Raw genomic sequence first — 22,337 nt, forward strand, 5'->3', positions numbered from 1 at the left:
AGGCTGGGAGGAGGAGAGAGGCTGGGAGAGGGGAGAGGCTGGGAGGGGGAGAGGCTGGGAGAGGCAAGAGTATGGCTGAAATCTGTGACACAGTAATTTTCACACAGACTTCCTCTTGGGGTGTTCCAACTCCAGCCCTTCTCTGTCTTCTATCAGAGGCTTCCTGTGGGCACTCAGTACCCCACTGTCACCCCAACTCACTCTCTCTCAGGCAGGCCTGGAGCCGTGGCTGCCCCACATCCTCCTCTCGACCATTCAGCCAGATGCGGTCCTCTGTGAAGTCTTTGCTAATGGCAGCAGTTGTGGTGGTTTTTAGCTGAGAAGGAAAACAGGGGTCAGTGCCGAGGACGAATGCCCGCCAAGCATCACTTCCTGCCAAGGAGGTCTCTCCTACCTAGGGCCAGTATGGCTGTCCACCTGGGCAGGGGCCAGCATGTGGAAGGTCAGAAGGGCCACCGGGTTCAGCCCTGGCTAGCCCCTCAGGCTAGCCACACTGGCCTGGCCTGTGCTGTGTTGGGCTGAGAACTGTCTCACCCACAGCAGGACCACGGGCACCTGGTCCCTCTTGAGTAAAGGTATCAGATGTGAAACCAGCCCTGTGGCTTCGGGTCTGTGTGTGGTTGAGATGAGGGAAACGCGTGTTAGACAGTCAACAGGAATTAGGAGGACACAGGCCCGGCTATGGCCCCATGAGAAGCCACCTCATTCCAGCCACCAGAGCACAGTCACCTGGTCCTGGTGCAGTGTGACACTCAGGGAGGAGTTGATGGGCAGGATCAGTGCTTCATCTCGCTTTCCCCCTGAAACAACAACCAGAACAGTGAGTTCCTGGTACTCCCTGCAGTGCCCCAACCCCTCTCACTACACCACCTCAGGAGGACCTCCTAGATTGACAGCAGACTCAGAGCTCAGGTTCCCAGAGCACAGTAGAGGTAGGGGGCCAGTCCACCTACTTCCTCCATCTTTCTTTCCCGGCCCAGATACAGCCCAGATACAGGTGTTTGCTAGGAACCCTGTGCCTATGCGGCTCGTGGTCTATCTACTCCTCTACCTGCCTGTCTACCCAGAGGAGCCAGGTCCTGACCATGTCGCAGATAGTACCAAACAGAACGGCCCCTCTCTGCCCGGTACTCCTGTGACCCCAAAGCACAGTCAAATCTCCAGAAGGCCTGAGGATCGGCACCTGAGGGCGCCCACAGCTCTTAGCTTGTATGTAGTATCACGCTTTTGTTGGGCATCTGTAGATGCTTGGCTAGTGAGGAGGTGTTTGGCCAGGCAGTAACAAAAGACTAACACTGGGCAGGTGATTTCACCCTTTGCTGCCTACAGAAATCTACCTGCACACAGGTAGCTCTCTTGGAACCATAGAGCAGATGCTCTGTCCCTCTAAGGCCCAGCTGTCCTACACAAGCCAGGAAGGAAGATCCTGGGCCCTCAGCTGCAGGCATGGCTTTGGGTACACTTTTTTGTTTGTTTGTTTGTTTGTTTGTTTTTCCAGATGGGGTTTCTCTGTGTAGCCCTGGCTGTCCTAGAACTCACTCTGTAGATCAGGCTGGCCTCGAACTCAGAAATCCCCCTGCTTCTTGCCTCCGAAGTGCCGGGATTAAAGGCGTGAACCACCACTGTCTGGCTTGGCTTTTGGTACACTTATCTGAGTTTCTTCCTGCCCACTGGTCCCAGGTCAGCAACACTTGCATCAAGGAAACCCAGGCAGCTGGGTGAGACAAAGTTTTTGCTTGGTTCAGCCTGCCTCTGTTCCAAGGCCCAGGTAGCCTGGGTGCTCCATCCTTCTCTCCCTGAGCTGCCCTGGCTCAGCTGGCCGCCTGAACTTTATCCACAGGGCTTATGGATGCTCTCCCAGCCTGGCCGGCAGTTTCCAAAGGAGGCCTGATGGTTCCTGCAGGAACCCTACAGAGCCCCAGCAGGAACAAGTGCCATACAAAGTAGGTAGAACCCCTCTATCTGCCATAAAAGGGGTGGTACCCCTCCTCTGCCAGCTTAAGTTTTTTTTTTTTTTTAAGATTTATTTATTTATTTCATGTATGTGAGTACACTGTAGCTGTCTTCAGACGCACCAGAGGAGAGCATCAGATCCCACTAGAGATGGTTGTGAGCCACCATGTGGTTGTTGGGAATTGAATTCAGGACCTCTGGAAGAGCAGTTAGTGCTCTTAACCGCTGAGCCATCTCTCCAGCCCCAGCTAAAGGTTTTAATAGGACTTGAGTCTCAGGGCACAGCAGAAAACCATTAGATCTCACCCCAAATCATGTAACACCAAAAAGGAGGATCTCACACTGAGGAAAAAAACAAAAAAAACTAAAGTTGAAGTGTCAGAGATGCCACAACTGCTGGCAAAGGCTTTAAAGCAGCCACCATGAAAGTGCTCCAAGCAGCAGCCAGATGCAAAGAAGAAATCACCCACAAAGAGATGAAGTAAGAAATGGGAGTCTGGGGAGCTGGAGAGATGGCTCACGGGTTAAGAGCACTTGCTGTTCTTCCACAACCATCTGTCATGGGATCTGATGCCCTCTTCTGGTATGTCTAAAACCAGCTATAATGTACTCATATACATAAAATAAATTTTTTTTTTAAAAAAAGATTTACTTATTAATTATATGTAAGTACACTGTAGCTGCCTTCAGACACTCCAGAAGAAGGCACCAGATCTCATTACGGATGGTTGTGAGCCATCATGTGGTTGCTGGGATTTGAACTCATGACCTTCAGAAGAACAGCCATCTCTCCAGCCCCAATAGATAAATCTTAAAAAAGAAAGAAGGAAAGGAAGGAAGGAAGGAAAAGAAAGAAAGAAAGAAAGAAAGAAAGGGAGAAAGAAAGGAAGAAAGAGGAAGAAAGGGAGAAAGAGAGAGAGAAAAAGAAGGAAATGGTCAATGTAGCACTGGTGGGAATACAAGCTGGGTACTGCCATCCCAGGGAACCCATAGATCATTAACAGAATGAAGAACTGCCGCTTGATCTCCCAGAGCTACTTCAGGGCATCTTCCTTGGTAGGATGAAAGTTCACACGAAAACCTGCCCATAAATGTGGCAGCAGCTTTCCTGGTAACAGAGCCCCTAGGGTTGCTTAGGCCCTAGAACAGGGCTTAAGCAACTGTGAGCAATGAAATCTTGCTGTGGCCACCTGGATAATCTTCCAGAAAAGTGTGCCGACTGAAACAAGCCAAACTCAAGAATCTACAGGCTGTGTGGCTCTACTTCCAAGGCCAGTTCTAAATGACCACAGTGGAAGGAAGAGCAGGGGGTTGGCTGGCGTGAGAAACCTTGGTCCCTGTGATACCTCCCCCAGTTTACAGGTGTCACCAGGGAAGGAGGAAGAGCAGGAGGCTGCTCCTCACACGTGCGGGTGCAGCGGCCACTCTGTCAACAGCAAAACTTCAGGAATGACAGTAGAGGCCAGGGGTGCATAGCATGTGAACCTGAGGCTGGCCCATGGAGAGCCCCGCCTCTCCCTAGCAGCTCAGAGCCTTAACTTCACCATCGCAGACCTGCAGTGGTGTACCTTCTCCAGGCCAGAGTCTAACCAACCTAGCAGGGATAACTTTGTCTCCAGCCCAGAGCCCCACGTGGCAACGCCCCCTTCATCCCTGAGCTACCCTTCCAGCCTTCTCCAGCCCAGCTGCTCCAGATCCGGGACATGGGCCTTTCCCTCCAGCACTAGGACCCTGAATCCCGGCAGGAGTGACATCTCCAGGTCTGTGCCCATCGATCTCGGCACCTGTGTCCCGGTCTCCAGTTCCCAGGATCCCCGATCCTGGTTGCAGTAACCCCCGTTTCCAGCACTGTGCCCATGGATCCCGACGGTGGTGATCTTCCCCCCATTCCAGCCTGGAGGATCCCCCTCCCCAGCCCAGCTACTCTGGAACCCGACCCTCCAGCCCAGTGGTCCCCCTATTCCAGTCCCGGTGACTACGGCCTCCAGCTCTACGTCCCGATCCCAGCCGAGGTGATCTTTGTCTCCAGCACTCACAGTACTTGATAACCGCGATGTTGACCGGCGCGGTGCAGGTGACCATTAGGTCCTGAGGCTTTTCCGAGGCCATGACTGAGAGGCTGGAGTCCCGAGCTACAGAGCCCAGCACCGGTTCCCCGGGTGTCTAGTCTCACGCGCTACCACATGATTGGCCTGCGGACCGGGCTTTTCCCGTGTCGTCCAATAGGCGACGGGCCGAGCCCATGATCCACTTTTTAGCCTATGGACAGAATCGAATGATGTGCGTCTGACACTGAGCCCGCCCCCAGTGCCTCTAAGCTCGAGGCTGCGAGTGAGGGGCGGGGTCTGCGGCGAGAGTGTGGGATCTACGCATGCGCCTTATGCACAGGCGGTATTTGCGCAGGCGCGGGAGGCCTCCTACTCGCACAGGTTCCTTCTCACACAGGCACCAGGTATCCTGCGTGACCGTCGGGACAGCGGGGCCATCTGCTGCTGAAACAGAGGCGCTGAAAAAGAATGTGCGCATCCACTCTCTCCGCTGCAAGCAAAGCTCACTAGGCAGTGAATCCGGAGGCATCCTCTGATCCGCAGCCCAAGGTCGTGCCCGAGCCACACATCCTGGAGTCTCCTACATTCACAATCTGACTTGTCACAATCTCGAGTCTCCTGGTCCGACAGTCTGGGGTCTCACAGCCTGTCTGGGTCTCACAGCTTGCCTGAGCTGGCCACCCGCCAGCGGATATGCTGCATACGAGATGGGCATTTTCAAATGCCGTCCTCTCTCCCAAGCTTCACACAAGAATTTTGTCGTGTTTTTCATAGCTGAAATGGATTGGGCACATTTCTGTGTCATTCTTATGGTACAGTTTAGTGACATTTAGTATATTTATTTGGTACAGCCATCACTTCTGTTTCCAGAACTGACCATCCATTCTCCAAGAGAAACAGATACAACTTCCTATTTCCATCTCTTCTAAAACTTGTGGCTTTTGAATGACTTAGAGTTCCGAAGATGTGAGAGTATACGATACCCAGGCCACCGGTTCTGTTCTTAGGAGTGTTGATAGTACCAATTCTTTTTTTTTTTTTTTTTTCCCAGACAGGGTTTCTCTGTGTAGCCCTGGCTGTCCTGGAACTCAGGCTGGCCTCGAACTCAGAAATCTGCCTGCCTCTGCCTCTCAAGTGCTGGGATTAAAGGTGTGCGCCACCACTGCCCAGCGATAGTACCAATTCTTAACAGCCTTCTGGCTGACATTTTATACACAGTGACTGGAAGTTGCTTTTTCTTCCACGCTGCTTTTTCTACGTCTGAGTTTCTTGGACAGTTTCCAGCTCCACACCAAAACAACTTCCTTGTTTGTCTAGCCCGTCGGTAATTTATTCAAGCCGTCCCCCCTTTGAAGCCATGCACCATACTTTCCTTGTATTGTGTATAGGAGTGCTTCCGTAGATTCCTAGAAGTGGATGAACCAGCCAAGCAGCTATGTGCCTGGGGCAATGTTGATAGCTGTTGGCAGTCTGCCATCTTGGAAGCTGGATCGATTGCTCAGCTCTCTCCGCTAGAGTGTGAGTGTGTGAATAGGCCTTCTGCGCCACAGTAGACAGCTTGTCAGTCAGGCTGACAGGCTGACCAATGGAAGCTCACTATTGTTTCCTTTGGCATATTAGATGGCTTTTATTTTCAATTCTTTTACAATAGCTTTACTGCTTCACAAAAAAAAAAAAAAAAAAAAAAAAAAAAAAGCCAGCAGAAAGATAACTTTAATCCCAACACTCAGGAGGCAGAGGTCAGGTGGATCTCTGTGAGTTCCAGGCCAGCCTGATCTACAGAGTAAGTTCCAGAGCTACACAGAGAAACCATGTTTTGAAAGCCTAAGTAAATAAATAAACCCAAAGAAGAAGAAAGGGGTGGGAGTCTCTGTGAGTTCAAGGTCAGCCAGAAGTACACAGTGAGATCCTGTCTCTAAAAAATAAAAACATTAAGTTAAAGAAGAGAATGATTCAATCTGGAACGAATAGTTGCATCCATGGGAATCCTTGCACATTATCAGGTACAGAGGCCAAGGTCACCTCATGGGCTGAAGCACATCAGTACCTGGAACCCTGTGTACTTTGAAGCTAAGAGTCAGTGGCAGGTCATCTCTCTATTCATCAAACGTTGTAAATGTCTGTCATGTTTGTGAAGTTCATTGTTAGTTAGATCAGGGATACACATGTATGATCCACAGGAAGGAAGAGAGTCCACCAGGGCGGAGCATCCGCTGCTTGTAGCTCAGCGTTTGGCCTGAACAGGCCAGCAGAGGGGACCAAAGTGCAGCTGTGATTCCCAGGCAGGGCTTTCTCCAGCCCAGGCACTGGGGACAGAAAACCTCTGAAAGCAACCTAAAAAGGGAGGATACTGTTTGTGGATTTCTGTGCCCCCACTCCCGCCCCTCCCTTGCCCCCTGTTCCTTGGTCCCTTTGAGCTCAGTTCCCTAGGAAAGTCCTCAGAGATCAGAGTCGTTCCAGAACTCCTGGCCGGCCTGGGGAACCAGAGAGACTGGAAGAGGTAAATTTCATCCAAGGGTTCTGGTTCCCTGTGCAAAAAACATCGTAGTGCTTAGCGTGTGCAACCAATCACATAGGTGGCTGTAGGCTGGCAGCTGTGCTTAGGAGGAGCTAAGGTAGGAAAGAACCGAGAGAAGGTGTGAGCCTGGGCAGAACTAGGGGAGGAAGAAAAGTTGCCTTAGAGTGAGCAGAGGTGAAGGAGAAACTGTTGGGGCCACCGCAGATTGGAATTTCCTTACTCTGCCATGAGAAGCTAATTCCTTCCTTAGCCAGGCCAGGAGGGTTGTCACCAATCCCTCCCTCCTCTGACCTGTGTGGGTTCCTGGGCACCAGCCCTCAGGACTCATTGCTTCTACCTTCCCGCTTGCCTTGGCTTGTTCTTTGCCTGGACTTTGGCTCTCTTACTTGGCCCTGACAAATCAGCCCCCTGCACTGGGTGACCTCTAAAGGCCCTCCTTTGTTTGAACTCCGAGACCACAGCCCAACGGTGGCATGAGCCACACTTCCAGTAAGGGGCCACTGAGCAAATGCTACCTGTGTGTGTTGGGATGGAGGTGGAGGTGGGGTGTCATAGGAAATGCCAGCAGCCTCAGACAAGGACCAGAAAAACAGAAGGGTAATTGTAAAAGGTTCCCATGCACCTACCTCGACACCTTGGGGTAGATCACACTTTCTAGATATCACAAAGAATTCTTTCAATTTGAGTGGGTTGGTTTTGTTTTTTGTTTTTTGGGTTTTTTTTTTAAGATTTATTTATTTTATGTATATGAGTACATTGTCTTCAGACACACCAGGAAAGGGCATCAGATTCCATTACAGATGGTTGCGACCCACCATGTGGTTGCTGGGAATTGAACTCAGGGCCTTTTCCAGAGCAGTCGGTGTTCTTAACCTCTGAGCCAGCTCTCTAGCCCCTAATTTGGGTGTTTTTTAAAAAAATTGTGGCCAAATATGTATAGCAGAGCGCTTACCTAGCATGCCATCTCCAGCACAGCATAAACCAAGTATGGCACACATCTGTAATCCCCACACTTAGGAGGTTGAGATGAAGGGTTAAAAGGTCAAGGTCGCCGGGCACATGCCTTTAATCCCAGCACTTGGGAGGCAGAGGCAGGTGAATTTCTGAGTTTGAGGCCAGCCTGGTGGTCCTCAGAGTGAGTTCCAGGACAGCCAGGGCTACACAGAGAAACCCTGTCTCAAACAAACAAACAAAAGTTCAAGGTCATCCTCAGCTAGAGAGCAAATTGGAGACCAACCTGGGATTTTAAAGGTTTGTCTTTAAAAAAAATTTACTAATCATAAAATTAGCTCCCATGGCTCTTTTATATACAGAAGGGAGACCAGACACACCCACACGACATATAAGCATTGCTGGCTTCCTTCTTCACAACCCTTCCATTGTAAAGGACTGTCTTCTAAGCCAAACTCCACGCTTCAGGAGTTAGGCTCCACCTCCTTCCTAAGGCTCACCGAACCTTACCTGAGCAGCCAGCCACTCCTTCCAAATAGCTGTATGCAATTCTGCCAAAAGGGCATGTAGCTTCACATTTTGGAGAGGAGCTGGAGTATTTGTGTGGGGAAGACTAGGGGAGGGAGGGAGCTCCAGCTACACAGCCACAGCAGGGATGTGGTGGGGGTGTGTGTGGGCATCATCATCTGTGCTGGGTGCATACCCGAGTGCGGTTGCTTTGACTTCACCCATGTTCCTGCCTGTAACTCCTTACCCATTGCTCCATCAGTAAGCCAAATAAACTCGTTAATTCCCCAGAGTGAACTAGATGGAATTGTACCTTAGTTTATCAAAGAAACCCTTAGTGAGTGGGGGTAGACATTGTTCATGTCTCCCCCAAGGAAGTCATTTTAGCCACGCTACATAGTCATCTGACAGGATATAATAAGAGCAAGGGTGAGGCCAGGCAGTGGTGGTGTATGCCTTTAATCCCAGCACTTGGGAGGCAGAGGCAGGCGGATTTCTGAGGCCAGCCTGGTCTACAGAGTGAGTTCCAGGACAGCCAGGGCTACACAGAGAAACCCTGTCTTGAAAAACTGGAAAGAAAGGAAGAAAGAAAGAAAGAAAGAAAGAAAGAAAAGAAAACAGGCTGAGCAAGCCATGGGGAGCAAGCCAGCACTCTTTATGGCCTCTGCATCAGCTCCCACTCCAGGTTTCTCCCTGGCTTGAGTTCCTGCATTAGCTTCTGAAACCAAATAAACGCTCATACACCCCCTCCAAGTTGCTTTTGGTCATAGTGTTTCATCAAAGCAGTAGAAACCCTAAGACATGCATTCATTAGCATGGAGGTCCTCTGGATATTAGGGGCTGGAGAACCACAGAGACTAGAGATTGGGGATCTAGGAATGAGGAAGCTATGTTCAGAAACCAGGGCACTTGGCCTGAGAGGACAGTGTTCACTAGATACTCAAGGAGAAGCTGGACCCATCAGGGACCCCGGATCTGGCTTGGAGCTTGTGGCTTTGCTGGGCCCTTGATGAGGCAGGATTCTTATGAGAAAAGAAAGGCTTTGGAGGATCTGAGTGTCTTAGGCTATCATCACCGATAGCGTGTTAGTACAGAGGATGCATAACCTAGCAGAGATACTGAAGCAATAAAGTGAAAAAACAAAGCTGCAGAAACAAGGTTCTGGGAATGTAGAAATGAAATGAAATAAGAGAGCCATATTCAAGCTCCTGTAAGCAGCAGCTTCAGACACTGAGAAGTTGTGTTCCAGGGATATCCAAGGGCATGTTGAAAAAACAAAGTTCTGGTGGTCAGAATGTTGAGACAGAATGACCAGGCCATTCTGACTAAGTAAGGCCAAAACAAAAATAACTGGTGGTCACAATGACTTTAAGGTCCACAAAAACAAGATTAGCAATTCTCTAAAGAACACCCCCCAAACCCTCCCTGTGGTGAATTTCGAAAAAGACCACAAACTGTCACCCTGACCTTGCTGATGACAATCCCCTCCTACCACCTAGTTACTCAGCCCCTTCCCAGAGACTTTTCAAGGCCAGGTGCAGAGCTGGATAGGGAAGTTGGCTGACTAAGCCAAGAACAGCCCCCTGAGCAAGCCAACCACTGCCTGATGAGATCCTTTGTCCTGTGTTCCACCAACCAGAGTAATCCAGCTAGCCTTGTTGCAGAAATCTGCCCTCTGTAAAGTATAAAAGATGTGTGCTTTCTGAGTTCGGAGCTGACCTCCCCCCGCCCCCCCGTGAGGGTGGGCAACCCCACATACCTGTGGATCAATAAACCTCATGTTATTGCAATGATCTATTGTTAATCTGTGTTCTCTGGGTTGAGCCAAGTTTACAAGTTTACTACAATACAAGAAACAAAGAGATTTGTCTGGGTTTCAAAGCAAAAGTAGCAAGATGTGCCTGAGTTCTAAGGGGAAAAAGAAATTCTGTACTAAGGAGCTGCTGGAAGGCTTTGAAGTCTGTGGAGGAGTTCACACAAGGCACTGTGATAAAATCATCCAGGTGAAGGTGGGCAAGCGTATGTCAGGGACAGGTAATTTTCCATCTCCTGACTAAGCAGGGAATGTTCCCCTCCTACAACAAGTTACAATGGGAGTCAAGACCATTTGTCCAGCCAAGACCTCCTCCAGTAGCAGGGTGTGGTTGATAGAGAAATGGCTGTCCTTACAGTCACTGTGCCAGCCCAACCCAGAGCCTCTCAGACCCAGGGAGCTAGGAGGGGCCGCCGGGGACAGCAGAACCTGGGTAGCACCGCTTGGCCCTGGGTAGAGGTGAGCACCTTGAGCTGAGTTCATCATGGGTGGGGAGGCTCCAGGGAAGACTTTCAGCCCGTGGAGGTGGAAGGCTCAGAGAGTGACTGAGGACTATGGAGAGAACTAATTAAGTTAGCACCGTTCTATCCACACCAACCTTGATCTGTGTGGAGGAAGCGACTGGTTCTAGTGGGTGGAGGACTCTCTCCATACTGTGAAATCTTGCTTCGGTTTGGCTTTGGAATCTTCCTAGTTGTGAACTTCTATGATAACCAGACACTAGTGATGGGCTTTTGGATTTTTTTTGTTTTTTTTGTTTTTTTTTTTTTTTGAGACAGGGTTTCTCTGTGTACCCCTGGTTGTCCTAGACCTCACTCTGTAGACCAGGCTGGCCTCAAACTCAGAAATCCACCTGCCTCTGCCTCCCCAGTGCTGGGATTAAAGGTTGTGTGGTTCTTTTTTTTTTTCTTTTTTAAAGATTTATTTATTATTATAAGTATACTTCAGACACAGCAGAAGAGGGTGTCAGATCTCATTACAGATGGTTGTGAGCCACCATGTGGTTGCTGGGATTTGAACTCAGGACCTTCGGCAGAGCAGTCAGTGCTCTTAACCGTTGAGCCATCTCTCCAGCCCCTGTGTGGTTCTTTTTAAGGAATGTTTAATGCATATATGTCTATCTGCTACATGTATGGGGTGTCCATGGGAGTCAGTGGGGAGATGGAGCACCAGCTCCCTGAAGCTGGAGTTATATGCTCTTGTAATTTCCCTGATGTCTCTGTTTTATACCACAAACCATCTTTCCAGTCCCAGCAGTTCTAGACATGGAGAAGTTGGGCTATATGGTTAACTCAGCAGACACTGGATGTTCTGGGCTGGGCTGTAGGGTGTGGCTGCTTGCCTCAGCAGCCATGTACTCTCCCTGGATGTTCCACTCCATAGTCAACAGCAGCCTGGAAACTTGTGTTCCATCAGGTTCAGCCAGGGAGCTATACTTAGCCATGTGGGCGCGGCCAGGGGTAGATGCTCTGAGTATAGATAGTAACAAGTGGGCTATTTCAAGCATCTGGAGAACCCCCTAGAATATTCCGGGCCAAAATGCTATTTATATAATCCTCCAGGCTTCTGGAAGCAAAAGCTATAACCTTCGTGTCTCTTTGGCTTTCTGAAGAGGCTTCTTTGAGCGGGCTGTGGGGACAGGGACTGGGTCATCCAAAGGCCTCAAGCACCTGTTTCCCGAAAGCCAGGGATGTTCTTTGCTTTCAACCCTGACTGGAAGACCCGTGGAGGCCCTCAGACCCTAGATGTTCTCTCTGCAGGTACTGTAGCCTCCTGGAAGGGCAGCCAGCACTCAGGGAAGATCGCTTCCAGATGTGATGGGTTACATTTTTATCTCATCCTGAATATCACCGAGCTTGCAGGTCTCTGCTTCCCATAGACATCACAGGGCTGTGACTAAATCTGTTTTCTTACCCTCCTGGGCCCCTTGTCCCTCCTTGTCCCCTGCTCTCATTTTGGAGAGAGGTTCTAACAAAAGGCCTTTAATCCCAGCACTTGGGAGGCAGAGGCAGGCGGATTTCTGAGTCTGAGTTCAAGGCCAGCCTGGTCTACAGAGAGGAATTCCAGGACAGCCAGGGCTACACAGAGAAACCCTGTCTCAAAAAAAAAAAAAAAAAAAAAAAAAAAAGTTTGTCCTTAGGAGGGGAAGTGGGACTTTCAAAAGTAATTCTGTAGAAGGGGACAGGCAAAGAAGAACCCCATAGAAAAGGGCCACCTAAGCACACTGGGACGCCGTCTTTCTGACCCTCATTCTGCATGTCGGGGACTGGGCCCAGAGATTAAATGAGAAGCCGCCACCCCCAGTTCCTTGCTGTGCCAGGCTGGCTGGGCAGGCGCAGGTGTCGCTCCTCAGCTGCTGCGACCTGACTTCAGCCTGGCCTGCAGAGTGGAAAGCACTCCGTTCGTTCATTCTGTATCAGTTCCCTGGCAGGTACCCGCCTTCTGCTTCTCTGCCAACCCCCACGCTCAGCTACCTCAGCCCTCCACCAGCCCAGATATAAATACGAGAGCATTTTCCATGGGCTGGAACCAAAGGGGGAAAACATTCCACTTTATTTTGGGCTGTGAGATTCCCTGCTTCATACCCGACAGGTGTGATAGCCCCATTTAGACATAGGGAACCAGAAATAGAACACAATCTACAATATAGCTTCCTTTGGGCATCTGGATGCTATTTTAAAAGAACATTCCTGTGAGAAACCCAGGCTCATGTTGGTTGGGGTTCTGAGGGACCCTCCACGAGGGGAATCTTGACCTGTTTGCAGAGGGACCAGACATTTGGGGACAAGATTCCTTCCTTTGCTTTGACGAGAGATGAAGAGGAGGTGGCAGAGGAAAGGGGCTTCTTACCCACAAACTTTGAAGCTATTTCCAACACCTGACTACCCCATGACCCTGTATAGATTTCAAGAAGGAATCATCAGAACCCCCCACCCCGACCCACCTTGCTCTAAGAGCGAGGGCCAGGTAGGGTGACTTCTCAAACCACATGTTCTTGGGTGTTTGGGCTGAACAGCAGTCCCCCACCCCAAATCCATGTCAAAATCCTAACCAGTTGAAGACCCTTAGAAGTGGGTCTTTGCAGCTGCTAAGATGAGGTCCTATGGAGAGACCCACAGGTACAGGGCAGTGTGATGGCAGAGACAGAGGACCTCCTACAAGACAAGGACAACCTCCACCTCCTGCCTTGGAGGCCACTTTGGGCTGGGACTTCTGACTGCCAAAACTTTCGATGGGTGCATTTCCATCCAGAGGGTGCCCTTGAGCCCATTTCCTGCCTCCCGGGCAGGGAGGCAAGAGTCTAGGTCTGGGAACAGGCGCGTGTCTCTCAAAAGTGTATTCCTCTACCAGCCTGGCATAGGTCTGGGATTGTCAGTATGTAGCCTTCTCCCTCACAGGAGTCGGGTATGGTGTTTATGCAGTTGCAGTCACTCCTGGTCTAGAAGCCCAACCTCAAGGTCAAGCTTCTGTCAGGTATGTTGCTCATGCCTATAACCCAGCTGAGGAGGCTGAGGCAGAAAGACAGCAGTGAGCTCAAGGCCAGCGTGGCCTGTAGACTGAGACCATCTCCAAATAGGTCGTTTCCTCTGGGAGGTCCCAACGGCCAGCAAAACACAGCTAGATACCCACTCCCAAGTCTGGCCTGAAGCCTGCAACGCCTGCACGACCATCATGGGCTTTCCTGGCCCCTTGCTTTCCCATGTGAAGATTTAGCAGGCTCCTGGAAGCTCAGGAGAAGGTGGGAACCCTTGCTACTGGGCCTGGACAAAGGTGGCTGACTTATGTCCCTTGTTCTGGGCCAGAGGTGGAGTGGCTCAAAGACTCTTACCTAAAAAATATGTCAAGAATTCTCTCTGCTGGATTCTGTGGGTCTCCTTTCTCTGCCCAAATGCCAGCTAGAGTTGGTCAGATCCACTGGAAGAACCAAGTCCTGCTCTCTCCTGTGCTTGGGGCACTACTTATCTGCTAGCCACCCAACTAGTTCTCAACCCCGGTTCCATCTGAGCATCCTTCATGGGCCCTTAACCCTGCTGCTAGCATACCTCAGCATCATTCATTCCTCCAAGCCGCTTCATGCAGCTTCTCTTCCAAGTTTCATTTCTCCCAGAGAAGGCCGCAGGCTCACCTGCACACGGGCCTCTGAAATGCTCTGACACGATGCCCTCCGTCTCCTGTCTGCTCTGTGCTCTGAAGGGTCCAAGTTATCTGGAATCCTGTTGCCCTTGGAGAATTCTGCCTCTCCTCCATAGATTCAGGGGATTGGTAAAGACGAGAGACATCAAGGCTCAAGACAGGAGGCCTGAGTGTGGAGGCTCTTTATTACCCACAGCTGCTCTCCTGAGACGGTAACCAGCTACGGAGGCCGGGCCCAAGCAAGGCAACAATGCTGAGGACAGGTGAGCTGGGACCCAGCTTCAGGCCACTCCTCCCTGGGCCCGCCTCATCTTACAGGGAGGGACCAGGGTGTATGTGTGTTTGTGCATGCACGAGTATGTGTACCGAAGGGGCAGGAGAGAATGTGTCTCTCACCCCACGGCAAAGGCAACTGAGGCTGGCTGACAGGTAGCTGTGCTTTCCAGGGTTATACACACATTGTGCTCTCAAGTAAAAATGGTCATCCCAAGTTGTACACAAAGGGACCCAGGTGGCCAGGATCATTGGTGTCATGGTGGGTTTTGTCCAGTGTTAGCTATTTCCCAATAGGCGCTCCTTTTTGGAACAGGTCCAGCAGACAGGCCAAACTGAAAACAGAACCATTGGTTCTTATTTTGGTGAGCCTTGTGGTCGGAAGTCTCCTCTGTGGCCTTAGGGAAAGATGCACAAAGGCTCCACTGGGCTTGGTTCTGGCAGGACACAGGCAACTATGAGCTGGGCCCTGTCCTGGGTGACAGAACCTCTGAGAGTATTGTCGGGTTTGGCCCCTCCACCCTGCCGTGCCCACCTAGGGGCCAGGACAGCAGCCAGCTTCCTCATGCCGTGCCAAGAGAGACATGCGGGAGAAGGCCTTGGGGCACACGGTGCACCTGTATTTCTTGGTACCAGCGTGAGTTTGCAGGTGAGCCCTCAGGTTGGAGCGGTCAGCAAAGGCCCTGCTGCAGTGAGAACAAGTATAGGGCTTCTCACCTGTGGGGGGAAGAAAGGAGGTCAGGTGAGCGGCCACCGCCAGGACAATCCCACAGATGGTGGCCAAAGGTGAAATGTCACCGTTGACCATTAAGTAATTTACTCTTGACCTCCAAATGCCCTCCAAATGCCCACCACAGCCCAAGCAGCCAAGGCCCGAGCCCTTTGAACAGTCAGACTGTCAGTCAGGCCAGGATCACAGCATCAGAGTAAAGACAAAGTATGGCTGCTCTGTCTCTACCAATCCCTTCTGACCATGAGAAGTAGCGGGAGGCCCCTGGCAGCTTCCCGGCCACTGGTAAGTGTTATATTGAATCATTGTGAAGGCAGAGCTGGATGGAGTAGCTAGAATCCTAGACAAAGGAACCAGCTTCAACCAGGGCCACCAAGGGTGGGGACAGAATCATTCTGCTAAGACCTTGGCTTTCAGGATAACCCTCCCAAGAGGTAGGGGAAGGGGCCGTTGAGAAGTGTCTGTCTGGTTCTGCAGCCCACAAGAGGGACTTGCACCCTAACTGGTTACAGTTCTCTAAGTCCAGAGTCTGCCTTTCCTGTGGGAGTGTCCACAGTATCCTTCGCCTTTACAGACTTCCCTGGCCCCGAAGCCATGAGGTGTAGGTAGACAGGCTCAGCAGAAGCTCTGCGGTTCTCAGTGTTGTCGTTCAGAGACACCTGCTTCCTTAGCTCCCCCCTCCAACCCTACTCAGAAATCGGGCCTTTGCAGAGATAACAGTTAAGACAAGGCCATCTGGGCGAATCCTAACTCTATGACTGGCAGGGGTCTTCCTCCCCTTACAGCAGAGCGACATACCCAGGGGAGAAAGCAGTAAGAAGGCAGAGAGACAGGTACACATATGTGGCCATTTGCCAATGAGTAGGGCAGCTGCCAGGAGACCAGAGAGGCAAGAAGTGTCATCCCTACAGCCTTTGAGGAGAATGTGGCTTAGCCATGCCTGGAGTTTAGGTTTCTGGCCTTAGGACCTTGAGGGGACATGTCTGTGCTGCTCTTTATCCATGGGGATGTGTGTCAGCAGCTGCAGGAGGTGCAAGGTCCCTGCCAACTAGGAGACCCACCCTCTCCTTTCTTCTATCCACCCCCCCCACACCTGGATCTTTCTCTAGCATTGCAGCCTTGCCCCTCCTACCTGTATGGGTGCGGATGTGGCCCTGGAGCAGCCAGGGCCTGGAGAAGGCCTTGCCGCATACCTTACAAATGCAGGGCAGCGTGTGGGTGCGGATATGCATCTTGAGGGCACCCAGGCTGGCATACTCCTTGTCACAGTACCTGCAGGTGAAGGCGCGCACAGTGGGCAGGTGGCAGTGCAGCTGCTGGTGTCTGGCCAGGCCAGCCAACGTATGATACGGCCTGTGGCAGTGGATGCACTCAAAGCTACCTGGGACTCGAGTTGTCCCCTCAGCCCTGAGATGTTCATCTAGAGCTCCATCTGGGCCCAGGATTGGGGGCCAGCGTGTGGGCAGCACCAACAGCGGGGACAGATGGAAGCTGTCTTTGAGAGTCACACTGGGGGCCTGGCCAGCCCGAGGGCCCACCCAGCTGGTTTCCTGAGGTTCTGGTCCAGAGACTCCCAGAGTTTCTCTTTGGTGTGGCAGAAGAGGCAGGGAGATGCAGGCAATAGCAGAGGTACTGTCCCAAGGCTGTAGGGGGTCGTTGGGATTGCAAGGGGCCTTCTTGTCTGGCAGGTGGCAGGATTCCACCAGCTCCTCACAAGCAGAGCAGGAGCCATTAGCTTCTAGAAGGGCAGAGGGGAGAGACAACACATAGTGAGGAATGAGATCCCAAGGCCTGAGCTTTCAAACTCAGCTCACTTGTCTGGCTGTCGTCTGGCCTATCTTAGAGGTCAGCAGCAGCCAACAGGAAGCCAGAGCTACAGATGCCTACCACGAACTGGTCATTCCTACAGCAGCCAAAGTCCTCACCTTCGTCTACTGTGGTAAGGGGAGGTAAGGGCTGAGGGTTGCATGAACTAGACACGTCCAGACACTAGAAGGTGAACTGAACTTGTTTAAAAGGAAGAGCATATCTTCCAGGACCTCCAGTACTCAGGAACATAAACAGTTGCAAAGACAGGCATGCGGGTAGACACCTGCAAACTCAGCATTCAGGAGACTAAGTCAGGAGGATTTCAAATCTGAGCCAGCCTGGGCTACCTAGGGAGACCTCAAGAATCCGCTCCTCACGGGACTCCTTGCTCAAGTCTGGGCAGCTTGTCTAAAGGAGCCCCAGCCCCACTTCTGGACAGTGGGTAGCAGCTGGGGCTAGCATCCCTGGGCTCCCACACAGAACAAAAAGAACCTGGTAAAACCAGCCAGCCGCCCCCACAGCAATCAGCCTCCACTCACCACAAGGGTCACCCTTGTGGCGTCTCCTTGAGTGTGTCATGATGTGCTGTGCTCGGCTACATTCCTGACCACTCAACAGCACACACTTGCTACCCTGTGTGTATGCATGAACATGCCCAGCCAGGCAAGTGGCTGCAGGTTAACTAGGCAGCATCGGATCTAGTCCTGACTTTGTGTGTACTTTGGTTGTGGCTCCTGTATTTGTGGCCAGAATTTCATGGGTTTAATCAAACAATGATGCTATCCCTCCCGACACACACGAGACACCAAACTGCAAATAAGAGGCAAATTCTGGATTCCCCAAAGACAGAAGCACCAATCAGCCCTCCATCTGCTTCCTCTGCCACACACGCTGAGACAGACCTCTACCCTTGTTTCTAAGTTGATGCCAAGGCTTTGGGTAGAAATGGCTGTTCACACTGGGCAGTGGTGGCGCACGCCTTTAATCCCAGCACTTGGGAGGCAGAGGCAGACGGATTTCTGAGTTCCAGGCCATCCTGGTCTACAGAGTGAGTTCCAGGACAGCCAGGGCTATACAGAGAAACCCTGTCTTGAAAAAAAAAAAAAAAAAGAAATGGCCGTTCACATGTTGGGAAGGAACATTCCCAAAGGAAATGTTTGATTAGAAACTAATCTAGGTACAAGGAAAGTTTACAGCTCCACTATGAAAAGTCTAATAACACAATTTAAAAATAGATACAAAAGGGTAAGAGGCACAGCTCAGCTGGTAGAGAACTTGCCCGGCACTCAAGCCGTCCTGGGTTCCTTCACCACACTGGGTGTAACATTGCACATTTGTAATCGTAATTAGGAAGGTAGAGGCAGGAGGATCAGAAGCTGAAAGTCATCCTTAGCTACAAAGTGTTCAAGGTTAGCCTGGGGTACATGGGACACCCACCCCTCAAAAATAGGAGCTATAGGAATATCGATTTCTCCAAAGACAATACACAAGTTGGCAAGATGGCCGAGCAGGTAGACATGCTTGCAGCCACGTCTGCCAACCTGAGTTTTATATCCCCGACCCATAAGATAAAAGGGGAAGGCTATGTGCATGTCATCTCTGATATCCACTAATGTTTTAAAAAGCACCCATGGTTAGACACCTGAAAGATGCAAATTAAAGGCACCATGTCTTTTTTTTTTTTTTTTTTTTTAAGATTTATTACATGTAAGTACGCTGTAGCGGTCTTCAGATACCCCAGAAGAGGGGGTCAGATCTCATTACAGATGGTTGTGAGCCACCATGTGGTTGCTGGGATTTGAACTCAGGGCCTTGAGAAGAGCAGTCAGTGCTCTTAACTGCTGAGCCATCTCTCCAGCCCAAGGCACCATATGTCTTCCTTCAAGGATGGCTAGAACTTGCAAGAAGAGACAAGTGCTGGCAAGGATGTGGAGAACCAGGAAGTTCCATTCCATTACTTTCTCCCTACCTGAGTTCTTGGACACATTGTTTCTAACTATATAGCCAGCGAATGATACTCTGGATTGGAGGAGAGAGCAGGACTGCTAAAGAGACTCTGTCAGCAGAGTTCTGGACCACAGAATGGCGGAAGTTTCACTGGGGTCCTGTCTGAAGGAAAGTCTCTTACTTCTACCACCAAGGTACTGCCAGGTTCAAACACGGTGCTCTGTATCCACTCCACAGGCAGACGAGAGGTGCCTCATGCAGGTGGAAGTGACCATGGACGGCTTCTGCACAAGCCTTGGCTTCTGCACGTGCTTTTCCTATGTTCTCTTGCGCTTTTATGATTTCTGCAGCTTTGGTTCCAGGGGTGGGGGTGGGGGAGATGAGGGTCTCAATGCCCCATAGCTCAAGGATTCCCCAAAGCCCCCTCAGAAGGGGGAGGGGGACCCCAGACCTCAGCACCTCAGGTATACTCGTATGACATCGTAACAGGAAGTGAGTCACTGGAACCATGAGGTCCTGGGAGAGCCAAGAGGGAACGCTCAGAGGCATTAAGACTACTCTGGACAAACTCCTGTCCACAACAGGGCCCTGCAGGACCTGATTTGCCCATTTAAGTGGTAAGCTGGTATGTGCTGTCCAAGGGCAACCTAAGGTTTTAAACTCTTAAAACAATGGCCTGGGGCCAGAGGCATGATTCAGTGGTAAGTGCTTGACTAATCTTACGTGAGGCATTGAGTCCATCCTCCGTACAAGAAGGGAAAATAAAAACAAACAAAAAAACTACATTCACTGTAAGTACAACTTTCCATCTCCTCTGTAAGGTGACCTACCCACCCAACTAAAAGAAAAAAAAAAAGCTACTACTATAGTAGCTTCTATTATAGAATTGCTGGTGGTGACTCATTAAATTGAATTCAAAATGTTCCCCTGAAGAGCAGGGTCCTAGATAGCACCCCCTGGTGGCCGCGTAGTTGATGGGGCCTGATCCAAGAAACTCCCACCAACTGGGGCTCTGGGTAGGACTCACTATGTGAGGGGTGCTGGCCTGAACCCTGACACCCAAGGTGTCCCTAGGCACTGGGCAACTCCCCCCCCCCAGTAGGTCTTTCTCCAAGAAGCTGCCCACCTGAGTTGGGTAGCTCTGACCATCAGGCCAGCCCTGAAGATTAAGGGTTCTCTTCTCAGGTGCTCAGACCTAAAGCCCCTGAGCCTAGCAGGAATGGTGGACACCTGAGCCGGTGAATGGTGGGCGGCTCTTCCTTGGTCACGGCACCAGGAGAGCAAGGGGGCTTCTGGGAAGAGGAAAAACCACCAGAGGTTGTTCGCTCTATCGGTGAGCTCACCACCCACGAGGCAGGATGCTCTGGGGGAGTCCTGCCTTTTCTCACCAGCCACCATCTGTGGGCAGGACAAGTTTCCTGGCACTGTGGTCAGTGAGGCCTTCTCTAGGTGGGTGGGTGTATACAGCGCCTGGGACACACTTTAAGTTTGGACCCTTCCAGGCCTGCAGAGAGAGGACTTTGGGGTCTGCTTAGCTGAAGCTGTAGTGTTGGCAGTCCTGGGGGAGAGCTCCAGGGACACCTGGGACTCAGGAAACTTTTTCAAGTGGGGAACCCAAGGCATGCCCGAGTTTTCCGAGGCAGAGAAGTTAGTTGCCCTGGGCACATCACTTTTTGGAACCGCAGTCTTCGGCCAGAAGGGAACCTCGTCCCCTGTAGAACTGGAAAACTCTAACCCCTTCCCCTCTCACCTGGGGCAGGTGTGACCCAGCTCCCAAGGACTTCCCAGCTGCCTCCAACCCCGAAGCGCAGCGTGCTGGGGGCGGAGGCCCGGCCAAGCCCTACCTCTCTGTGTCTCCAGTTTCCCGTAGTTGGGGACTCTGTGACTGGAGTGCGTTTTCACCAGGAAGGAGCGCGGCATGGTCCCCTCCCGAGGGCAGGCAGAGTGAGTCTAGAGCCTGCAGCGGGAATCCCGGCTGCAGAGTCTGGCGGCGCCCGCAGGCAGCGCGGTCCGCAGGTGCGAGAAGGGTCAGGCTCATTAGCATAGCGCACCACCTCGGCCAACCAGCGCGGAGCACGACGGGGCGGGGCCGCGAAGCCACGCCCAGGACAGGTGCGCGGGCGGGGAAACTGCCGCGTGGTCGGCGGTGTCAGCCCCACGGGACTCGGCTGGCCCGCGTCATGGTCACGCACCGACCCCGCGGGGGCTGGCCATCGACCTGCCCTGGATGAAAGAGCAGAGTTCAGGGTTAGGTGACGGGGGCCAGCCAACTTGGGCAAGCTAAGTTCCTATCCACCCCAGCATCCTTTACAATCCATGCCCCGGAGAGTCGGAACAGCCTTGTCTGGTTGTCTAGGTTCTCTGAGTGGATGTTTACGACTTTAGAGTCCGGTGGGACAGGCTCTGGGGTAGGTGGACATAGCACCAATTGGGTGTGTCTGTGGCTGAGCAGCAAGGCTGTGTGGTCAGAACTGAGCTTTTGCCCTATAACCACACGTTCCTTGGCATCTGTGGGCTGAGGTGGGAAAGGAAGGTGAGTCTGCAGCGTAGGCGACAGTGGGAGAAGTGGGCTGAGTCACCCTGGCGTTCATGTTCACGGCTGCAGAGCACAGTAGCTGGTGTCATTCCGTTTCTAGGAGAAAACCAAGGTTCTGAGAGTTCTGTGGTTAACAGAACTGGGACTAGTCCACACTCCTGGCTGGTCAGATGTGGCTGCAACTACTCATTTGTTACGGTGTAAGTGTGTGGAAACAGGGCATCTGTGGGAATGCTCTCTGAGGACACATTCCTGCTGGCTGCTCATTCCCCTGTTCCTTGGATCTGTAAGATGCTTATCTGTAGCCTTTTGTAACCCCTCCCCTCCCGGGCATAGATAAAGCCTATGGTTCGGAACCAGCTCTCACCTGCCATATCCTTCCTGTCCACCCACACAACGTGTAGCTGTCGGCTGATTCTCCAAGCTCGTCTCCTAACCTCCTTAATGAGGGATGATCTGGCATACCTGAGGGGAACTGCCAGTCTCATGAAAGGTGCTGGGCCCACCTTTGAGGCGGGGCCAATAGACTTCGGACATTCATAAGCCATTACCCTAAAGGCAACTGGAGATCCTCACTTCTCTGAATCCTCTCACCTTGCTGCTGAGCAAGCTCATTCTTCAGCTGGGACTCACCGCAGGTCTCACGCAGCCCCCCGAAGAGGGGGTAGCTGTCTTCAGCACCAGGGTTTAAAATTCTAAGCCCACTGCAGTGGGAAGCCTGCCCAGCAGGAGAGAGGCTTGCCTCAGCCAACACAAGCCTCTTCAGGGCTCTTCCTAAAGATGCTGAGACAAGCTGTCTGCGGCCTACAAGCTGTGCTGCTCACTAACCTCCTTCAGTAGAAGCACGTGGAGCGGGCCACAGGAAAGCCAGCAGCCCTAACAATGGTGAGGTACACTCACCCTGTACTGCAGTAACAACTCACTCCATGTGCTACCTCACTGGGGGCTCCCACCAACGTGCCCACAAGAGAAGATACGGTTTGTTTATGCCTTGGTCCCTGATATATTTGCTCGAGTTAATAGATGGTGTCATGGGTTGGACTGTGTCTATGCATTGTATACAACTGTGTGACTTAATTCAGATGCGAAGTCTTTGCAGATGTTGTTGATTCAAAAGG

At 51.6% G+C, this 22,337-nt stretch overlaps 2 protein-coding genes across 2 annotated transcripts in view; both read right to left on the reverse strand.

The window, feature by feature from the left end:
* Mvd (mevalonate diphosphate decarboxylase) overlaps window positions 1-4,174 on the reverse strand; it is a 10,906-nt gene extending 6,732 nt beyond the window's left edge. Inside the window, exons 1-3 of the mRNA XM_031341670.1 lie at window positions 3,990-4,174; window positions 730-800; window positions 202-316 (exon numbers count right to left, since the gene is read on the reverse strand). Coding sequence (XP_031197530.1) covers window positions 202-316; window positions 730-800; window positions 3,990-4,062 — 259 coding nt within the window. The 5' untranslated portion in view covers window positions 4,063-4,174. The remainder of the gene's footprint in view (window positions 1-201; window positions 317-729; window positions 801-3,989) is intronic.
* A 9,916-nt stretch (window positions 4,175-14,090) lies between these two features.
* Snai3 (snail family transcriptional repressor 3) lies at window positions 14,091-20,722 on the reverse strand. Its single transcript, XM_031337395.1, has 3 exons — window positions 20,528-20,722; window positions 16,060-16,665; window positions 14,091-14,914 (listed from the first exon to the last, which is right to left on the reverse strand). The coding sequence occupies exons 1-3, from the start codon at window positions 20,601-20,603 to the stop codon at window positions 14,733-14,735; spliced, it is 864 nt and encodes a 287-aa protein (XP_031193255.1). The 5' UTR covers window positions 20,604-20,722; the 3' UTR covers window positions 14,091-14,732.
* Window positions 20,723-22,337: the final 1,615 nt, after the last annotated feature.

The sequence above is a fragment of the Mastomys coucha genome, unplaced genomic scaffold, assembly GCF_008632895.1.
Source record: "Mastomys coucha isolate ucsf_1 unplaced genomic scaffold, UCSF_Mcou_1 pScaffold22, whole genome shotgun sequence".
Taxonomy (NCBI): Eukaryota; Metazoa; Chordata; class Mammalia; order Rodentia; family Muridae; genus Mastomys; species Mastomys coucha.